At 48.4% G+C, this 18,782-nt stretch overlaps 1 protein-coding gene across 1 annotated transcript in view; it reads left to right on the top strand.

The window, feature by feature from the left end:
* The window catches only part of ARHGEF9 (Cdc42 guanine nucleotide exchange factor 9), a 268,515-nt gene that overhangs the window by 19,980 nt on the left and 229,753 nt on the right, over positions 1-18,782 (top strand). Inside the window, exon 3 of the mRNA XM_048513765.1 lies at positions 4,006-4,118. Within this exon, the coding sequence (XP_048369722.1) occupies positions 4,006-4,118 (113 nt within the window). The remainder of the gene's footprint in view (positions 1-4,005; positions 4,119-18,782) is intronic.

Here is an 18,782-nt window from a genome sequence, read left to right on the forward strand (position 1 = left end):
CTCGCCACCGGAGCCAAAATGAAACTGCGACGTTCCCAGTGTTCGGCACAGCGTAATAGTACAGGTTCAGTTTTAAAACGAGCTGGTCCTCCCCCCCCCCCCCAGTGGGCTACCATCCATTTGGGTAAACGGGATGGGTTTGACCAAGGGGATACGTTCCAAACCCAATTCTTCTGCTATTTGTGGATGCATGAGGCAATGGGAACAACCAGAGTCTATAAGGGCTCGTGCAAGAACACGAGTGTTTTTTGCGGGGTTGGTTAGGGTAGTCATAAGAGTAATAGGGACACCACCCTCACTCACCGCATCTTTCGGAGGCTCGAAACTCTCAGAGGTTGCCGTAGAAAGGCCGACTTCAGCCGGTTCCTCATCCTCCTCGTCTGGGTTATCCAAGTCCTCTACTGTTAACGCCTTGGAGATGCCTTGGGATGACTTTGGAGCAACTGAACGGCGGGGTGGTTTCGCAGCCGCCTTCTTGGTTTGGGATCCGGGACCGGTTATACTCTTCTTTGGGCAGTTGGCAGCCATGTGACCCGGTTCCCTGCAGTAGAGGCAGAGTCCTAATAGACGACGTCTGTCGGAGATGGTTTCCGACGTACCCACGTTTCCAGTAGGTTTTTTTGTTGCCGTCCCAGCTGGCTTAGTTGGTTGGGTCTTGACAGTAACCCCCTTGGAACGGTTGAGACGGCCGACTATGATACTTCCGACCTTGATCCATTCTGCTACGGTCTGAGGTGCATAACAGCCCATTGACGAATTTCAGGGTCAACAGCTTCATAGAAATATTCACATTTCATGCGGTCGGGCCAGTCAGGGATTTTGCTAGCGGCGGCCCGAAATTGACGTGCAAAGTCAGCGAATGGGCGGCCGCCCTGCTTGATAGTTTTTAGGGTTTTTCGCGCCTTCTCCACCACATCTTTATCTTTGAAACAAGGCGAAGGCGAAGCCCTTGAAGTAATTCAGCCACCGAATTCAACTCCTCGGCTGTTTGAGATTTGGGGGTCAGTCCTCGCATAATGTAAAGAACCAGTAAAGTCCAGTCAAAAGTAACCGTGTCAAGTTCTTTATTGAGCTGGCATTCTTAGTCATGAACAGGCAATGCGAGAACTGACTCCCCAAATCTCAAGCAGCCGCTTATACAGGGCATCAAACAAGCTCCCGCCAAAAGAAGTTGAACAAGTCAAGTTCTCACACAAAATCTCACACAGACAGTTTCACACAGGCAAGGAGCTGAGCTGACCTAGGGAGGGTCCAGGACAGACCATTGGTACTTACCCGTGAAAGGTCCTTCTCCTCTGAGTGGAAGGGGGACATCTTGCCCTCCCTTCTGTCATCACCTTATATTCCTAAAACACTCTAATAATCAAGCAACCGAATTGATTCAAAGTTTACTAAATTTCTGTTTTCTAACATTGTTATAATCATTCATCTTATTTCCTATTTCACTCTCTATGCCAAGTTTAAGGGCATGTTATGCAGCTTTAGTTGTTAATAGTCCACTGCTTTTTACAGTTGAGGGAAGTGGGTGTTCCCACCCCAACAGGAAGAGGAAGATAAGGGGAAAAAATCATTTTCCTGCCTTCCTGATTGAAGGATGGGAAACATCCACATCTTTCCGCTTAGAGGAGAAGGGCCTTTCACAAGTTGATCTCGCCATTCCAACCCCCCCAGAGCTCTTGGGAATCCTTGGGATTCAATCCTTCTTCAGGGTGGACCATCTGAATTGGTCCCCCACTGTCAGGACCCCTGGACTCTTCAGGGAAAGCCCTTCTGTTTTAGCAAAAGTCTTTATTTAGAAACAGCAGTTCAGGTAAAATAGGCCTCCAGACGTTTATTGACAGAACTGGATAATCTCTGCCAAAATTCCTCTATGAAAAACAAATGACTAAGTGCCCTCAACATCTGAAGCCTAAACTTGTCCATCCATGACAAGGGACAAATCTATTTCCCAAAGAACAGATCACCTCCAACCTGGCCTGTTGCAAAGGCCAAGCCAAGAGCATGTCCAGCTGGGTGTGCTGAACCAAAAACAAACTGAGACAGCCCCGTGGTGGCCATGAGGTCCCCAGCTGGACCGTCAGAGGCATCCCTGATGTGGAGATCACTGTTCAGCTCAGGCAGGGAGGAAGCTGGGCAATGTGGTGAGTGGGACACTAGCAGCAGCCTCAAGCTTGAATGGCCACAGGCAGGAGGGTCATCTGAGGAGGAGGATGGAATCTCTATGGACCACACCCACTCCCCACCCTGCTCCACCAGCCTAGGCTGCTGCTGCTGCTGCACACAGTAACCTGGGAGGGAGGCAGAGCTGGGTAATTTACTGGTCGTTATCTGTACATTTCCCCAACAATGCAGATGGCAGCTCCCCAGGATCACTTTTGGTCAAGGAAGCAGTACAGGGTGGGACAAGCTAAAGATCCTTTGGCTCTTCTGATCCAATTTTGTGCATGCCTGAGAATTAAATTCCCAGCAGGAACACCACGCACGTGTGTGACCCCCAAGTCCACATGGTGACCCTGGGAGATGCTGTGTATTTTAGGTTAGAAATGGAATCACAGATGGCCACGCGAAAGATCTGTGACCACAATCCAGGAAGTGTTTTAGGCAAAGCAGCAGAGAATAGACTGGGTTTCAATCCATGCACTCTGGTTTTGTGAACTGGGTCATTCATCCAGTTGGGTTGACCAGATGTAAAGGAGGTTGTACCTTAATGGTTGCAGAAGAGGGCAATTTGAAGAGGTGTGCCCAAAGTTGATTCAAGGAATTTTGTTGCTTCAAGCATGGTTCAGCCATTTCCCTTACCTATGGAACTGAAGGGCAGGAAAGAGAAAGCTAGCTTTTGAGTTCCACAGAACTCTTCCTCAGACAGCTTAGTGAATAACAGGAACAGTGAGACAGTGCTCTGACTATGTATCAGGTCATTTCCTATGTTCACATGGTCAAGAATCTGGGTTTTTCCCCCTTCCAGAAAATAATGTCATTATTCAGTCTCTACAGCGACTCCACCCTATAACCTCATTCTTCTGCACCTGAAGTTACACCCCAGTTTGGAAGTTTCTGTGTAATAGGTGCAGGAGTCTTGGTCACCCTACATCAGTGGTGGCGAACCTATGGCACGGGTGCCAGAGGTGGCACTCAGAGCCCTCTCTGTGGGCACGCGCAAACAGAGTCGCGCCCCCCCCCCCCACATCTAGGCTGGCCTGGGCCGCTGGGCTCAATTATTAACATTAAACCTAAGACCTAGTTTTGGGGAAGCAGTGTAGGTAACCCTGATAAGCGCTGCTAAACCCCACTGATTTTCATGCAAAGAACTAAAGCATGATCCTTTACCTGGGAGTAAGCTCGGTTGCTGGCAATGGGGTTTGCTTCTGAGCAAACCCTCCTGGGGTGTGATTGATTGATTGATTGATTGATTGATTGATTAATTGATTGATTGATTGATTAATTAATTAATTAAATTTATAGGCCGCCTCATCTCTGATGGGCTCGAGGCAGCTCACAACATGACTGTTTCCAGAACAGTAAATCAATATAACATAAAATCTAACTCATTAAAATTCAGCAGCAATTAAAACAATAAATACAGATTAAACAACAAGGTTGTGTAAAAACACACACACACACATTTACCTGTTGGAACAGTTGCACGGTTGCTTCAAAGCAAAGCCACTGACTACCATCAAGCTTACTCCCGAGTAACGCACGCCTCGGAGCCAACCGTTTTTTCTAAACTAAAACCTCAGTATTCAGGTGAAATTGCTGTGTTGGCACTTTGCGATAAATAAGTGGGTTTTGCATTGCAATTTGGGCACTCGGTCTCAAAAAGGTTCGCCACCACTGCCCTACATCATTTCTTGTTTGTGAAAGAGTCAGTGGTTAGAGTTCAAATCCAAGGAAGCTGGAGACTCAAGCTAGGACTTGGCAACTGGAGAGAAGTGAGATTGATCAGTTGGGCCTTTTTCCAACCACGTCTTTGTTTCTTTCTCCTCCTGAATCTCGCCCCGGCAGCGGAAAGTGACTTGGGTTCCAAAACTCTACAGGTGTGCCATCGACACTGCAAAAATGGGAGGAATAGATGGAAGCCCCTCAAGCCTGGAGTGGAACAGCTACTGCTCAGTAAAGTAAGTCCCCTCTAGTCTCAAGGATGCTTCTAACTGTCTTCCTAACTGCATTTATCTTCTGCACAGTTGCGTCGAACGTGAGCAATACGGTTGGTGGAAGCATTTCCAAAATACATCCAAAATGTGTTTTCTTGAGCAGCTGTGGTCTCAATTTTTTAAAAATTAGTAGTCTCTTGAGTTATTTTATGAAAATATAAAAATAGCACATTTAGCTTGCCATTTCTGTCAGCTGTCAGTCAGGGAGTCAAAACCTCTTTCCCTTTGGCTGAGCTGTTTTCGCAGATGGAGAAACCAGGTACTTTTAACATATTCTGTGGGATTTGATCGGTGCTGTTTTTTGGTCTGGGAAAATGTTATTGCTACCGAACCTATCCCAATGGCTTATGTGTGCAGTTGCTTCATTCCAAAGGAGGCTCCAAATACAAATCAAGGGATTCTTAATGAAATAAAAACGCAGCCCGCTCTTAGGTGCACTTGGAATGCCCGCGTGTCGCACAGTCAGATGCTCTCCTGGGGTGCAGCCTGGGGTCACAGAGGAGGGGCTTGGTGGGACTGTGGGCAGACCCTCCCTCATAAAAATCTCAAGCATTCAACGTCTGAACTACAGTGCAGAAATGTTGTGCTCCATTTGAGGTTGAGAACAGTGGGAAGATTCCAGTAACACTTTCTGACACACTGAAGAATGCACTTTGCAACTGGATTTCACTGACTGAAAAGGCAAAATGTACTTGTGAACCGTGCATTGGAAGTAGGTTGAAAGTTCATTGTTCATTGTACGTGAAAGCAACCCAAGACTGGAAGAACATGCTAGTTAATTATCGGTTGGGTTAAACTTTAGATTGGGAAGAGAAGACCGTGAATGGATCATTGGGAACATAGGCTTGTAATTACTTGCAGCATTTAATTTAACTCCTAATTTAACACTTAAACCTATAATTTTTAAGTTGAACCCTGCAGTCTGCCAAACCTATTTCCAAATAGTGCACTTGAAAAACTGCAGTTATTCTTGCTACCTTGCCTACGGGTCAGCCTGCCCGCTGATCTGTATTGTTGCTGAAGTCACCATATCTGGGAGGACCCAGTGGCAGAAGATGTGCTTTTCGCTCTCAAGGTCATCTCAGGCTCAATCCTCAACATCTCCAGTTAAGAGGGTCAGGCTGTAGGTGAAGTGAAAGACCTGAGTAGTGATCTTGATAGACCGAGGGCCCAACTACTGTCCCCCAAAATTGGATGCTAATATTCCAGTATACCAGTGACGTAATTGGCTGAACTTTCCTTCTATCACGGAAAGGCGAGTCATTCAGAAGGCCTTTTGGTTCTCACCGGCTGTTGTGCTCTGAGCCAGGTCAAGTTGGAGCAGACTGAAGAGCTGATGGAAGGGGAGGTCAAAGGAAGGAGGAAGCAGCAGGCCAGCCAGGAGGAGCTCAAGAAGGGAAGGAGCGCTGAGAGAGGGCACGTGGGCAAAGAGCGAGTGGGTGAGGGTGCAAGCAGGCTGCGATTGAAGGTCACATGCATTTTTATTTATTTATTTATTTATTTATTAGCTTGCGTTATTAGTGCACCACCTTTCTTTCTAGTGGGGACTCAAAACAGCTTACTTTGCAGTACAATAATCAGAGTTTTTTTTGCAGACAGTAGACAGACCTCATGATATGTTTTTGGGGAATACCGTTGGCTTGTTCCAGGAGGAACTCCCTGCTCTGGGGAGTGATTTGGAGTGGAATTTTGAAGGATCGTGTGTGTGTGTGTGTGTTCCTGTCATTACTGGGCTTTGTGATGCCTTATTCCTTGGGGGGTGGGGGCTCTAGGGCCATTGTGCTGTCTCCATGGAGGGAAGAGAGGAGTCAGTCCTCATCTTTTTCTCTGCCTTGCTGGATTTATGAATCCTGGTATCGTTGCTGGGGCTGGCCTGCCTTCTCTTCTTGCCCTTGAGTGGCATTTTTACCAAAAGAGGATTGAGCCACAGGAGGTGAAATTGGTCACAAATCAGGAGCTTATTTTATGAGCTGCTAGCTTGTCACCAGCTTGGCTCCTCTAAAACAGCTTGCTTTGTTCTCCTTTCGTCCATTTTATCTTCTCAACAACCATGTGAGGTAGGCTGCGCTGGGAATGTGTGACTGGTCCACAGTCACCCAGCAGTTTTCCATGGCAGAGTGAGGATTCGAATCTGGATCTCCCAGATTCCACTATACTTTAACCACTATACCATGCTGACTCTCAAAGAACCACTCTGATGTTGGCCGTCAGGGCTTTAATTTTACCTAAATGTGATAACACACGGTGGAGAAGACGGTTCAGCTGGGAAGGTTAATATTTCTGTGGGAATTCTGCTACAGCTACAAGTTCCTAGTGGACTGTGTGCCATTTGCAGGCCCTCCTGAGCGTCCTGCTTAAACGAGGTGGTTGCTTTTTGCCTTTTTCCCTGCATTAAATAATCCTGTTCAAAAACATGTCAATGCACCATTCAGCAAAACAAACGAATGTTATTCATTTAAAATATAGCATACCCACTGTTCTTCTCTTTAATGTGCTGGAAGCAGCACTGGACCAAATTACACCAAAATCCAGTCAAAAGTGAAACTGGAAAAAAGTTACCCTTTGCCAGTGGTCAGAAATAAGACAGTTGCTTAAATATTGTAACCAAAAAAGCATCAAGAATGAATAGTGAAAGTTAGTCTCGTTGTTGATAGGGTATGTGCACCCAAGCAGTTCAGTGAATAAGGCATTTCAACTTCATTAGAAGTAAAGGAGGAAGACAGAATTTGACATGTGACCGCGGCTCCTCCCAATTCATGTCTTTCTCCTCAGACGGCTCTATGTTGAGAAGAAAGGTTTCAATAGAATTGAGATAATGCTTTTGGTGGTATAATTCACTTAAACTTTTTTGTGCTCTTGGACCACTGAATGGGAGAATTAGTGAACAGCATCTTGTGGATCCATCTTGCTACCGTGTTTTCCCGAATATAAGACAGTGTCTTATATTAATTTTTGCTCCCAAAGATGCGCTATGTCTTATTTTCAGGGGATGTCTTATATTTCTGTATTCTGTTCGTCAGGCATGCTTCCAAACAAAAACTTTGCTACATCTTACTTTTGGGGGATGCCTTATATTTCGCACTTCAGCAAAACCTCTACTATGTCTTATTTTTAGGAGATGTCTTATATTCGGGGAAATAGGGTAGTGAAGATGCGTTCCTTACACCAAAAGAGCCGTTCTCCTGCTGCGTGAGCCTCAAAAGAGGGACGCTCCCCCCTGAGGGCCCAGAGTGTCTCTATGAACACAGTGGATTCAGCCCGCAGGCTGGCACATTATCCTTTCCATGGTATCAGCAGTACTGATTTGTGACCAAAATGTGTCAGTTGTTTTACGGCAGAATGGTGCAGTAGAACACACAGACCTGGGGGAAAGGGGAGACCGTATTGGTGCAGGGTCCCGATCCATCTGTCGTTCCTGTGTCAGGGCTGTGGTTGTTCAGAGCTTGTGCGGTGCTGCTGTGCTGCCCGGCTGCTGCCTGAGGAGCGCGAGAGGATTCGGAGCCCAGAGAGGGGGGGACCTGCTTCGTCTTCTCGTAGGCCTGATGTGAAATGGGGAAGAATTCCCCAGGCTGATCACATATCTGTCTGAGATGGCCTTGCCGTGCAAGTGTTACTGCAGCGTGCATACTGTTCTCATGCTGGCTGAGGCTGTGGTTTTTTGGCTTGCTAAAGTTGCACCCCATGCCGTGGGGGGCCCAGGTGACCTGGGAGCTGAGCTCCCGCCCATCCACCCACCATTACGTCAGGCCTGAGAAGTTGCTGCAGGGTTGACGCTCTGGGTTGAGAGCAGCTTCCCATACCCCCGGGGCAGGGGTCTGCAACCTGCGGCTCTCCAGATGTTCATGAACTACAATTCCCATCAGCCCCTGCCAGCACGGCCAATTGGCCCCAGGGCATCTCATTGGGGCCTCATTTTTGCTGCATGTTTCCCTTTAATTCTGCCTCCTTGCCTGCTGCGCAGACTTGACGTGGCCGTTCATGTCTGTTTTCATTCTATAGATAGGAGGAATATTTTGAGGGGGGGGGATTTGTGGCTGCCGGTGAGCCTGGATTCTGGGTTCCTCTGGACGGGTCTTGGAAGATGGCTTGCACGAGAGGCTTATTGGCATGTGGGAGGCCTCCACGTCTGCTTGCCAAGCCGCCACCTTTAATTGGACATTGTTTCTCTATTGATTTTGCTGGCTGGGATATAATCCATAGCAGAGAAACTTTTTAATTAGGGGCAGAGATGGCCAACTCTTCACCTGCTCCGTTCTGTTTCAGTTTGGATGGTAATGGCTGTTGTATTTTATCTGCAACAGGAACTAGAGCGAGTTCCTCCTTCATGCCAGATGCTGTCAAATGCAGAGCGAAAGCCTTAGGCCTCCAAAATAGATGGGAGCAAGCATTGGGAGGCAGCTGACTCAATTAAGGTAGCCTGGTCAGGCGCAAGCACAGCCCACCTGATCTGAACCTTGGCGGGAACTGGCTGTAAGGACCCTGCACCTTCACCGTTGCACAGTCGGCGTAGAGTGCATGGAGTTTGCTGCTAGGCCTAAATTTGTGACCTTGAGAGGGGTCTTCTCTGGCTCAAGCCACTGGTGGTCAATAGCAGAGGCATCGCTCAAAGGGGATGGGGGGCGACGTACAGGGTGCACGCCCCTGTTGAGGTGTGGCGAGGGCGTTCCAGGGCAGAGTGGGGCGTTCGGGGAGGCGGGGGCAGAGGACACACCAGTGCACTGGGCACTTCCCCCCCTTGCTTGTAACGAACTAGTCCAGGCAGCTAGTCCAGGCAAAAGTAACCGTTCTCAGTTCTTTATTGTAATGGCAGTCATAGTCGAATACAGGCGATGCGAGTTCTGAGAGCCTCAGAACTTTGATAATAGTTTTAACACAGTAGCAAACCTCTTTCCCGCCACAAGAAATTCAACAGCAAATAGTTTCACACAGTCAAGCCGAGATGACGTGAAAGCGAAAGTCCCCAGCCTAGGCAGAGAGCCAGGGCTGACAGGCGGGAAAGATTCAAGGACAGAGCACACACCAACATCATCCTGACATTGCTACACCTCTGGTCAATGGCGAGGGCTGGGCACTTAAATTTGTAAAGCTGAGGCTGGGAGGTCCTACCCCGTGACTGGTAAAGTCTAAAAGGTCAGATTCCCATGATTTAGAACACGCCTGGCTAGCCGAGAGGCTTGCACTAAATCAGGACTGGATCAGGACCAGAGAGATGAGGGTCACACCCAAGAGTAGTCATCCCTGCAAGGCTTCTTTTTTGGTAGAATTGTATCAGTGCTCACACAATAAGATCTAAAGCGGAGAGGAAAAGAGGCAGGAATTAATGGAAGGAGGTGGAAGTTGCAGCAGCAGGTGTGTTGTGTAGCACAGTATATGCAACTTGGAAATCAGCAGGTGGGACAATGGGGAGTGTTCAGTGCACCAGTTCAAGTTGGCAAATGTGGGTGTGTAAAGTGCTGTCAAACCGCAGCCAACTTAAGCTACCCAGAAGAATTTTCAAGGTAAGAGACTAACTGTCATGAGCCAGTCGCTGGGTGACGCAGACTCAGAAGTAGAGTCTGAAGACATCATGAGACCAGAACTGGCTCCTCATGAGGAGATGCAGGCAGTGGCGTACCACTAGTGGGGACATGGAGTATCCCATGTACCCACGCCCGGCCTCTCCCGCAGCACAGAGACCCAGCTGGTGCCGGCCCCCCCCCCCCCCCCCCCCCGGGTGCCGGGGCAGTGCTTGGCGGGTGAGCTGTTATGCTATTTTTATGGAGATTTATATTTGATGTTTTAGTATACTATTGTACAACCCTCCAAAGCCCTTCAGGGGTGGGCGGTATAATGGAACAAACGAACAAACAAACAAACAAATAATGCCAGAAATGCCTCTGCTCATTACAGTTTCTGTGATATAAAACATCAATAAAAGCAAGAATAAATTTTTACCATAGTTTGAAAAGGTTTATGGCATGTGCCACTTTACCTAATCCAGAGTCACCTAGAGTATATTAGAAAATTGTAGTTTATTCTGTTGCCTCTTTGATGAGTCATAACATGAAGACATTCATTTTAATATGCCACAGTTAAATACATGAGAATGGATCCTTAATTTGTGGGATTTTTGTCCAATGTAACTGAATGCTAAGTAACTCTGTGTCCCTGTAAACAAACTTCCTTTAATGTAGTATAATTGAGACATTTGCTGGAGATGCCAATTGGTGCCATTACTACAGGTGGTCAGAAGGTGGCATTGCAAGCACCTGCTTATCAGGGGCCAGGTGATCCGAGAAGCCAGAAAGTTGCTGGTTCTAAAAACTGCCTTGGCTTCACAGATGGAGCGATTCGTCTTTCTAGCACAGACTGAGCTGCCCTTCACACTGCCCGCTGCCCCCGGGGTTCTTGTCTTGTTGATTCCTGCTTGTCTTTGTAGCACCAGTCCTGGTAGCTTTGTCCCATGAAGAGCTCATGACATGAAATCCAGAGAGGATGCTGTCGGGTTCTTCTGAATGCCTACTGAGCCTTGTTAGCAGCCTCTGCCAGTGAGATGTTGCATCTGGGGTAGAAGGCACTGCTTAAGGAGGGTCTGTCAGCCAAGTCTTCCATGTTACAAAGGTGTGCATGGGGTTTGTACACGTGTGTGGGAGGAGCTCCCAGAAAGGGGCCAGCTTGAAACCATCACAGTTTGTACCTGAGCAGGCAGAGTGGAGGCCGGGGCGAGCTGAAATGACCTGGGCTGGGAACCTGATGCTGTCCTGATGTGATGTGTCCCTTCACCGCCTGGGACCCGGAGAGCCTCTGTCAGTCCGAGTAGGCTGTGCTAATCTGGATGGTCTGAACAGCGTAAGGCAGCCTCCACCGTGTGCGCCTCAGGACTCCACCGGCTCAGCCTGCTGCACCCAGCAACAGGAAATATGCAGGAATTCTGTCCCCGTTCTTTCTGTTCCGTAACCACTCGGTTACGTAAGCAATCGGGCCGGATGAAAGCGTGCTCTGTTATGCAAGGCAAAGCCCCTGGGCTACTTATCTCCTCCTCTTTTTTTATTTTTAAGTGGAAATTCCGCATCTGCCGTTGGCTGGCTTTGCAAACACCCCTCTGCGCTAATAGCAGGGAAAGTGCAAACCTGCTGTGGGAAGAAGGTGTTTAGTATTCACAGGGGATGTGCAGCTCTCTGAAATAAATGCAGGCTATTTCTGGAGGCTGCTGGGATTGACGTAGGTGCGTGTGAGGGGGCTGTGTTCCTGATGGGCGGTGCCCCCAAACCCTTCCCCTCATGTAGATTTTTCCAATTCATGAGAAAACAGTCAAAGCTGTGCTTTCCCAGAGGACGAAAGATACGGGCAGTCAGGGTGGTTATCTCTGTGTTCATGTGACGTGCAAAGACAGGCATCCAAACGGATATTGGATGTCCTACCCCATCCTGGCTTGATAGGTGGCTGTTTTTATCCCCTAGTGAAATGCTGAGCGAGCGCTTTGTTTGGAGGGCCTGGTTCTCAACTTGCTTTCAGTAACTTGTCTGACACCATAATTCTCTCCTCAGAATGGGGCAAAGAGGGAATTGTCACCTGTGAGAGAGAGGGAGGCACGTCCAGGATTTAATTAGGTCTGTTTGCAATGTCCTTTATGTCTGAGCTAAAAAGATGGCAAGAAGAAGAAGAGGAGGAGGAGGAGGAGGAGGAGGAGGAGGAGGAGGAGGAGTTTGGATTTATATCCCCCCTTTCTCTCCTGCAGGAGACTCAAAGGGGCTTACAATCTCCTTGCCCTTCCCCCCTCACAACAAACACCCTGTGAGGTAGGTGGGGCTGAGAGAGCTCCGAGAAGCTGTGACTAGCCCAAGGTCACCCAGCTGGCGTGTGTGGGAGTGTACAGGCTAATCTGAATTCCCCAGAGAAGCCTCCACAGCTCAGGCGGCAGAGCTGGGAATCAAACCCGGTTCCCCCAGATTAGATACACGAGCTCTTAACCTCCTAGGCCACTGCTGTTAGTTGCACAGACTTACCTGAGCGAATTAGTTTTAGTATCCGTTCACTCTGAGGTACTTGTGCAGAGCAGCCTGAGACGTCCCGGCAACCTCTCCAATCCACTCGTGCCCCCAGATCTGCTCTTTTAAGAAAGGACTGTTCTCTTCCTTCACCTGACCTTAATTTTGGAAACTCGTGGAGACCAGAGTTTTGAAACAGACGTTTGTGCAGCCTCTTGTGGGCCTGGGGGCGGGTTCTGTGGGAGAGGTCACATGGGATCTTTGGGACGAGCCTGTGGGAAAGCTGCTGTCCTTATTGGGCTGGATGTCTTGTGCTGGTCTGATGGCTGCAGGTGATGTGGAAGACCTCTACCTGACACCCTGGAGAGCCACTGTCAGTCTGAGAACAGCATGGAGCTGGATGGACTGATGCTCTGAGTCAGTGGAAGGCAAGAACCAGCAACAACCTCCATTCAATAGGCTTTTTGGTGTTTTTTTCCACCCTGGTTAATCCTCAATTGTGTTGTTGTGTATGGAAAAATCAGGGGCAGCTGGACATGCTTCAGGATTCGCGGCTCAGTTCAAACTGGGCCTTTGCTGGTCTGGTCTTCCCTGACACGGGCTCTTGTTCCACTGACCCTGACCTCTTTTCTGAGCTTCTGGATCCTTCTGGTCATGGCTGTGCTGTCAGCCGGTCACCTGTGATCACCTGTGGGGCTGATGTGGACAATGACTGCCAGACCTCGAGAGCGGTCTTTCCATCGTTATATTTTGAGCCTTTCCTCTGGAGATCTCCAGGACAGGCAATTCCACAGTCTCCTTGGCGGGCATTTTCACAGCTGATGAATAGTGGATCCTCTCCAAGAAAATACCAGAGGTCACGCCCAGCTTGCGAAGGTGAATTCTTGGGAGAAGAGCTGCATCTAAAACCGAGAGGCACTCTCTTGAGAGCCCTCTGAGGCAGGACCCTCTCAGCACCCCGAAGTAGGGGGACCACTGGTAAGGCTCACTAGCAGTAACAGGCTGGTGTGGGTGTTTGCAGCAGCATCCAGGAATGCCTTAAAGCAAGGAAAAGGCGATTGCTGAAAATGTTTATTTCCTGCTTTTTCCTCGCAGGGCCCAGCTAGTGTTCCAGGTGACAAAGGAAAAAGAAAAGTCATTGGATAAGAAGAAGAGTTTGGATTTATACCCCTTTCTCTCCTGTAGGAGACTCAAAGGGGCTTACAATCTCCTTGCCCTTCCCCCCTCACAACCAACAGTGGGTGGGGCTGAGAGAGCTCTGTAGAGCTGTGACTAGCCGAAGGTCACCCAGCTGGCATGTGTTGGAGTGCACAGGCTAATCTGAATTCTCCAGAGAAGCCTCCACAGCTCAGGTGGCAGAGCTGGGAATCAAACATGATTCCTCCAGATTAGAGTACATCTGCTCTTAACCACTACGCCACTGCTGCTCCCTGCTCTAACATCTATCCCTGCTCTAATTCTTGGCCTCTCATTGATAAAAGGTCTGACAGCATAGGATTAGATAGGACATATCCACCTTGTCATGGTCCACATGCGTTGTAAGCAAAGGCCGTTTGGTTCTCCGGCACAGCTGCACTGCCTTCTGAGAAAGGCCAATTGCTTAGAAGCAGTTCTTACGTGTCACAGACCCAGGCTGTGCTGCTGTTTACAAGGCTGGGATTTCTGCTGCATGGAAGAAGCTGCGGGGTATTTTTCTGGTCTCTCACTCCCTTGCAGACAGCTAACAAGCCTGCTTTGTTACAAAAAGGACAGGGATCTTCTTCGTCACCTCTGTATCTCATCCCCCAGCTTCTGTCTGCTCAAAAGGTGCAGCATCAAACTTTCCAGACCATTCAGATTCACGTAATCTCACACAGCAGAACTGTGTGGGGCTTCCCGGAGCATTTATCTGGGTGTATCTGGAAAGTGCTATCGGCCTCTTGATTTCCTGGAAACTGGGCCAGGCCCTGCCAGGGGAAACCCTCCTCACAACTGCCCTTCTTCAGGATGCACATGGATTCCTTTTAGATTACAGTTGGGGTTTGGTGGACAGAGGTGTAGATAGGGGAAATGGAGTTTTGCCCCCCCCCCCCCCCCCCCGGTGTGGACGGCCTCCCCGAGACCAAAGGCCGCCCTTCCCCACTATGACCAAAGAACAATTTTTGCACCATGTCATCTCAAAGTCACAATCACATTATAGAACAGTGGTGGCGAACCTTTGGCACTCCAGATGTTATGGACTACAATTCCCATCAGCCCCTGCCAGCATGGCCAATTGGCCTCTGAAGATGCCAGTCACAGATGCAGGTGAAACGTCAGGAGAGAATGCTGCTAGAACACGGCCAGACAGCCCGGAAACCACACAGCACCCCACTTGTCAAATCTGCTTATAGAAGTTGGGTTTGCTCAAGCAGCAGCCTGAGCCGGACTGTAAGTCCACCTGGCATTCAGCCATCATCCATAACTGTCCATGGCTCTCTGTAGTTTGCACTGAGAAGGACCTTTCTTGACATGTGCTAAAATCCTTAAATTGAGATGCCAAGGTTCACAACGTCCATGGCTTGCCCTCTCCCACCAAGTGGTGGAAAATGCCATCAAGGCGCAGCAAACGTACGGCAACCCCATAGGGTTGTCAAGGCAAGAGAAGTTCAGAGATGGTTGTGCCATTTCCTGCCTCTGTGAAGCAAACCTGCACTTCTTGGGTGGCCTCATTACTAACTGGGCCAGCCCAGCTTAGCCTCTGAGATGGGAGAAGGTTTGGTTAGCCGGAAGGCACCAAGCCTCTGTCTCTTGGGGAAAAAAGTCCAGAGCTTGCAATCTGAATTTGGACGATCTTCACCTGAATACATTACAATTGTACTGAGCTCAGTTGTTTTGCAAAGGGTTGTGATCTTGACTGGGCTCCTCCAAAGTTGCCTTCCTTTCTGTGGTGGCTGGAGGGGTATGATAAATGCAGTTGGAGCAAGCACGTACAAATGTCATGTTTATGCTCCTGCAGAAATCCCACTCTCCTTCCAAGACCACGTCAAAGGATTTTCCTCTTCCCTTGAACATGATCTGTGGATTGCTTTTTAGTACAATGTGCTGATTCTAATCTCCTAATGATTTCATTTAGCTTTGATCTGAAATAATTCTTGCTGCAGGTTCTGATTTTTTTTTTGTTTAAAGACATGATAGAGCGCAAAAGCTGCTTTGTACAGAAAAGTAAAAAGGAGCACAAGCATCCTTACTGAGTAATCACCACTGAAGGATTACACAACGTTAAGGCTGACGCGGAAAAAAAACGACATTGTTAAAGATTTCCTATTTCTTGGATCCATCATCAACCAAAAGAGAATCAGGAAATCAGAATGAGATTGAGGCTGGGAAGGGTAGCCATGAAGGAGGTAGAAAAGGTTTCTTATGTTTAAGAATGGGTTGCTGGTGACAAAAACCAAGAAGGGGGAAGGCGGTGGGTGTGTTTGCGTGGTGCAGGCCGGGTCTCTTTTTAGACTCAAGTGACGGGAGAAGTTTTCATGTGCCGGGGAGGGGGTGACCTGGCAGGTTCCAGGGTTGGCGGAGCAGGGAGGAAACAGGAAGCTAGATTCAGCTGGTAAGAGCACAAGATCCTATAAAAGACTCAGGTACCAGAGATAACTTGCTGTGTGACTGTGGATGTGTTTCTTTCCGTGTCATTGCAATTGAAAAAAAAGTTCTTCCCATCAGTGATGAAAAATGGGACGATTGCCCTGTCAGGGAGACAACGCTGTCCCGTGGCATTCTCTCTCCCTTTTCTAAAAAAGATCCTGCCAGCATAAAATTTAATCATGTTGCCATTTACAGTTTGCACCCAGGACATAGATTCCTGGTGTTGCAATTCTGCATGCCCAGGAGCTGTATTCTTGAACACTCACTCGTGTCCCGCTCACTAGTTGCAAGCAGGATGCCATTCAGACATGCCCAAATGAATGTGAGTGTGTCTGTTTCCATGATTGTGGTTTTCATATATGTCCACAATGCCCTGCCGCTGCTCCTGCTACTCATCTGGGCACATAGTGGGGGGATATCTGCTTTGCGATGCTTTCAGCTGACTTTTAGCACTCAGGGTCTCTGTGGTCTCTCAGTGTCTGCCCATGCATGGTAAAATCCCATTTAAAAAAACATTAAAATGAACACCCCTCCCAAACACATCATTGACCAATTTAAAAGAGAGGTAAAATACATTCAAAACATAAAAAACAGCAATTGGAGCTTTGGTCAGGAAGGAGGGATCGCTGAAGGAACGCTAAAAGAAACAAAAAAAGCCTTCATCCCCTGGTAGAAGAGAGCAACCGAAGGGGGCAAATGAATCTCCCGGGCCTCCTTCCCTCCTTGCCACCTGCCTAGCCTGGAGTCGACTGTAGAGGTCCAGCACATTTATAATGGAGCAGGCAGCCCTTCACGTATGTCGGTCTCAGACCATATGGTGCTTTGAAGGTCAGATTATGCCCAGAAGCAAAATGGGAGCCGGTGGAGACAGGCTGGTGCTCTTTGCCCCATGTCAACCTGACAGTGCGCAGGCAACCTCTCCGATGTAAAGCAGCAGGAGAGCAGGCTGCAAGTTCTTAACAGGTTGCTCATTTCAGAGGGTGGCTGTGTTGGTCTGCAGGGGTGGCCAACCTATGGTGCTCCAGATGGACTACAATTGTAGTCCATGAACATCTGGAGCACCATAGGTTGGCCACCCCTGAGTTAGATCCAAGTCAGGGAGCTCTTTAGGGACCAACTCAATCTTTTGAGAATCAGAGCCAAGAAAAGTTTTTCAAAGAGTCTGACAAAGGGAACTTTGACACTTAAAATCTTATATCTTGAAAACCTTGTCAGCCCTTCAGGTGCTCCTTGACTTGGATCTACCTAAGAACATAAGAACAAGCCAGCTGGATCAGACCAAAGTCCATCTAGTCCAGCATTCTGCTACTCGCAGTGGCCTACCAGGTGCCTTTGGGAGCTCACATGTAGGATGTGAACGCAATGGCCCTCTGCGGCTGTTGCTCCCGATCACCTGGTCTGTTAAGGCATTTGCAATCTCAGATCAAGAAGGATCAAGATTGGTAGCCATAGATCGACTTCTCCTCCATAAATCTGTCCAAGCCCCTTTTAAAGCTATCCAGGTTAGTGGCCATCACCACCTCCTGTGGCAGCATATTCCAAACACCAATCACATGTTGCGTGAAGAAGTGTTTCCTTTTATTAGTCCTAATTCTTCCCCCCAGCATTTTCAATGAATGCCCCCTGGTTCTAGTATTGTGAGAAAGAGAGAAAAATTTCTCTCTGTCAACATTTTCTACCCCATGCATAATTTTGTAGACTTCAATCATATCCCCCCCTCAGACAGCCTCCTCTCCAAACTAAAGAGTCCCAAAAGCGCTGCAGCCTCTCCTCATAAGGAAGGTGCTCCAGTCCCTCAATCATCCTTGTTGGCCCATTCTCTGCACTTTTTTTCTATCTCCCTCAATATCCTTTTTTTGGAGATGCGTGACCAAGAACTTCGGACACAGTACTCAAGAGATGCGCGTCAGCATCCACTGCTTTATATCAAGGCCATGACAATCTTTTGCAGTTTTATTCTCGAATTCCTTTCCTAATGATCCCCAGCATAGAGTTTGCCTTTTTTTACAGCTGCCATGCATTGAGTTGACATTCCCATGGAACTATCAACTAAGACGCCTAAATCCCTCTTTCCTGGTCTGTGACTGATAGCACTGACCCCTGTAGCGTGTATGTGAAGTTTGGATTTTTTGCCCCTCATGTGCATCACTTTTACACATTTTGCTACATTGAACTGTGCATTTGCCATTTCTGGAGCCCACTCACCTAATTGATCAAAGGTCCTGCTTTGGAGCTCTTAATCCTTTGTGGTATTCTCACCACCCCTACATAATTTGGTATCATCTGCAAACTTGGCCACCACGCTACCCACCCCAACTTCCAGGTCATTTATGAATAGGTTAAAGAGCACTGGTCCCAAAACGGATCCGTGGGGGACACCACTCCCGACATCTCTCCATTGTGAGAACTTCCCATTTACACCCACTCTTTGTTTCCTGTTTCTCAACCAGTTTTTAATCCATAGGAGGACTTCCCCTCTTATTCCTTCATTGCTGAGTTTTCTCAACAGTCTCTGGTGAGGAACTTTGTCAAAAGCCTTTTGGAAATCCAAGTAGACAATGTCCACCGGTTCACCCCTGTCCACATGCCTGTTTACCTGGTCTACTGTAGACCAAAACAGCCACCCTCTGAAACGAACGATGGGTTAAGACTTGAATCTAATTGCTGTCATTTTTAAGGCCTCTTGCCCAATGTTGAAGGGAAGCAAAGCCCAGCAACCCCCCAGAGCAGGAGAGCTCCACCCAGCCAGCCATTTGCTTACTTCAAGTGGCCAACATGTAGCTTGAGCGTGGCTCAACACGTAACTTGGAAGGATACCAAGTAGGCCTGCCCATGCTGCTTGCCTAGTGGCTGAGAAACCAGTTCAAACATGATGCTGGCCTGGCAGGCACACTTCGCTTGACCCTCCCCATCTGCAAGGCAGCCCCCTGTGGGGGGTGGGCAAGCTGGGACCAGCGCGAGGTCCCACAACCTGGTGCAGCCGCACTCAATCCCTTTGACACTAATATATGCAAACATGGAAGCCGCAGGGAGTGCAGCACCGGCCGGTGACTGG

This window comes from Sphaerodactylus townsendi, linkage group LG13 (assembly GCF_021028975.2).
Source record: "Sphaerodactylus townsendi isolate TG3544 linkage group LG13, MPM_Stown_v2.3, whole genome shotgun sequence".
In the NCBI taxonomy this organism is placed as follows: Eukaryota; Metazoa; Chordata; class Lepidosauria; order Squamata; family Sphaerodactylidae; genus Sphaerodactylus; species Sphaerodactylus townsendi.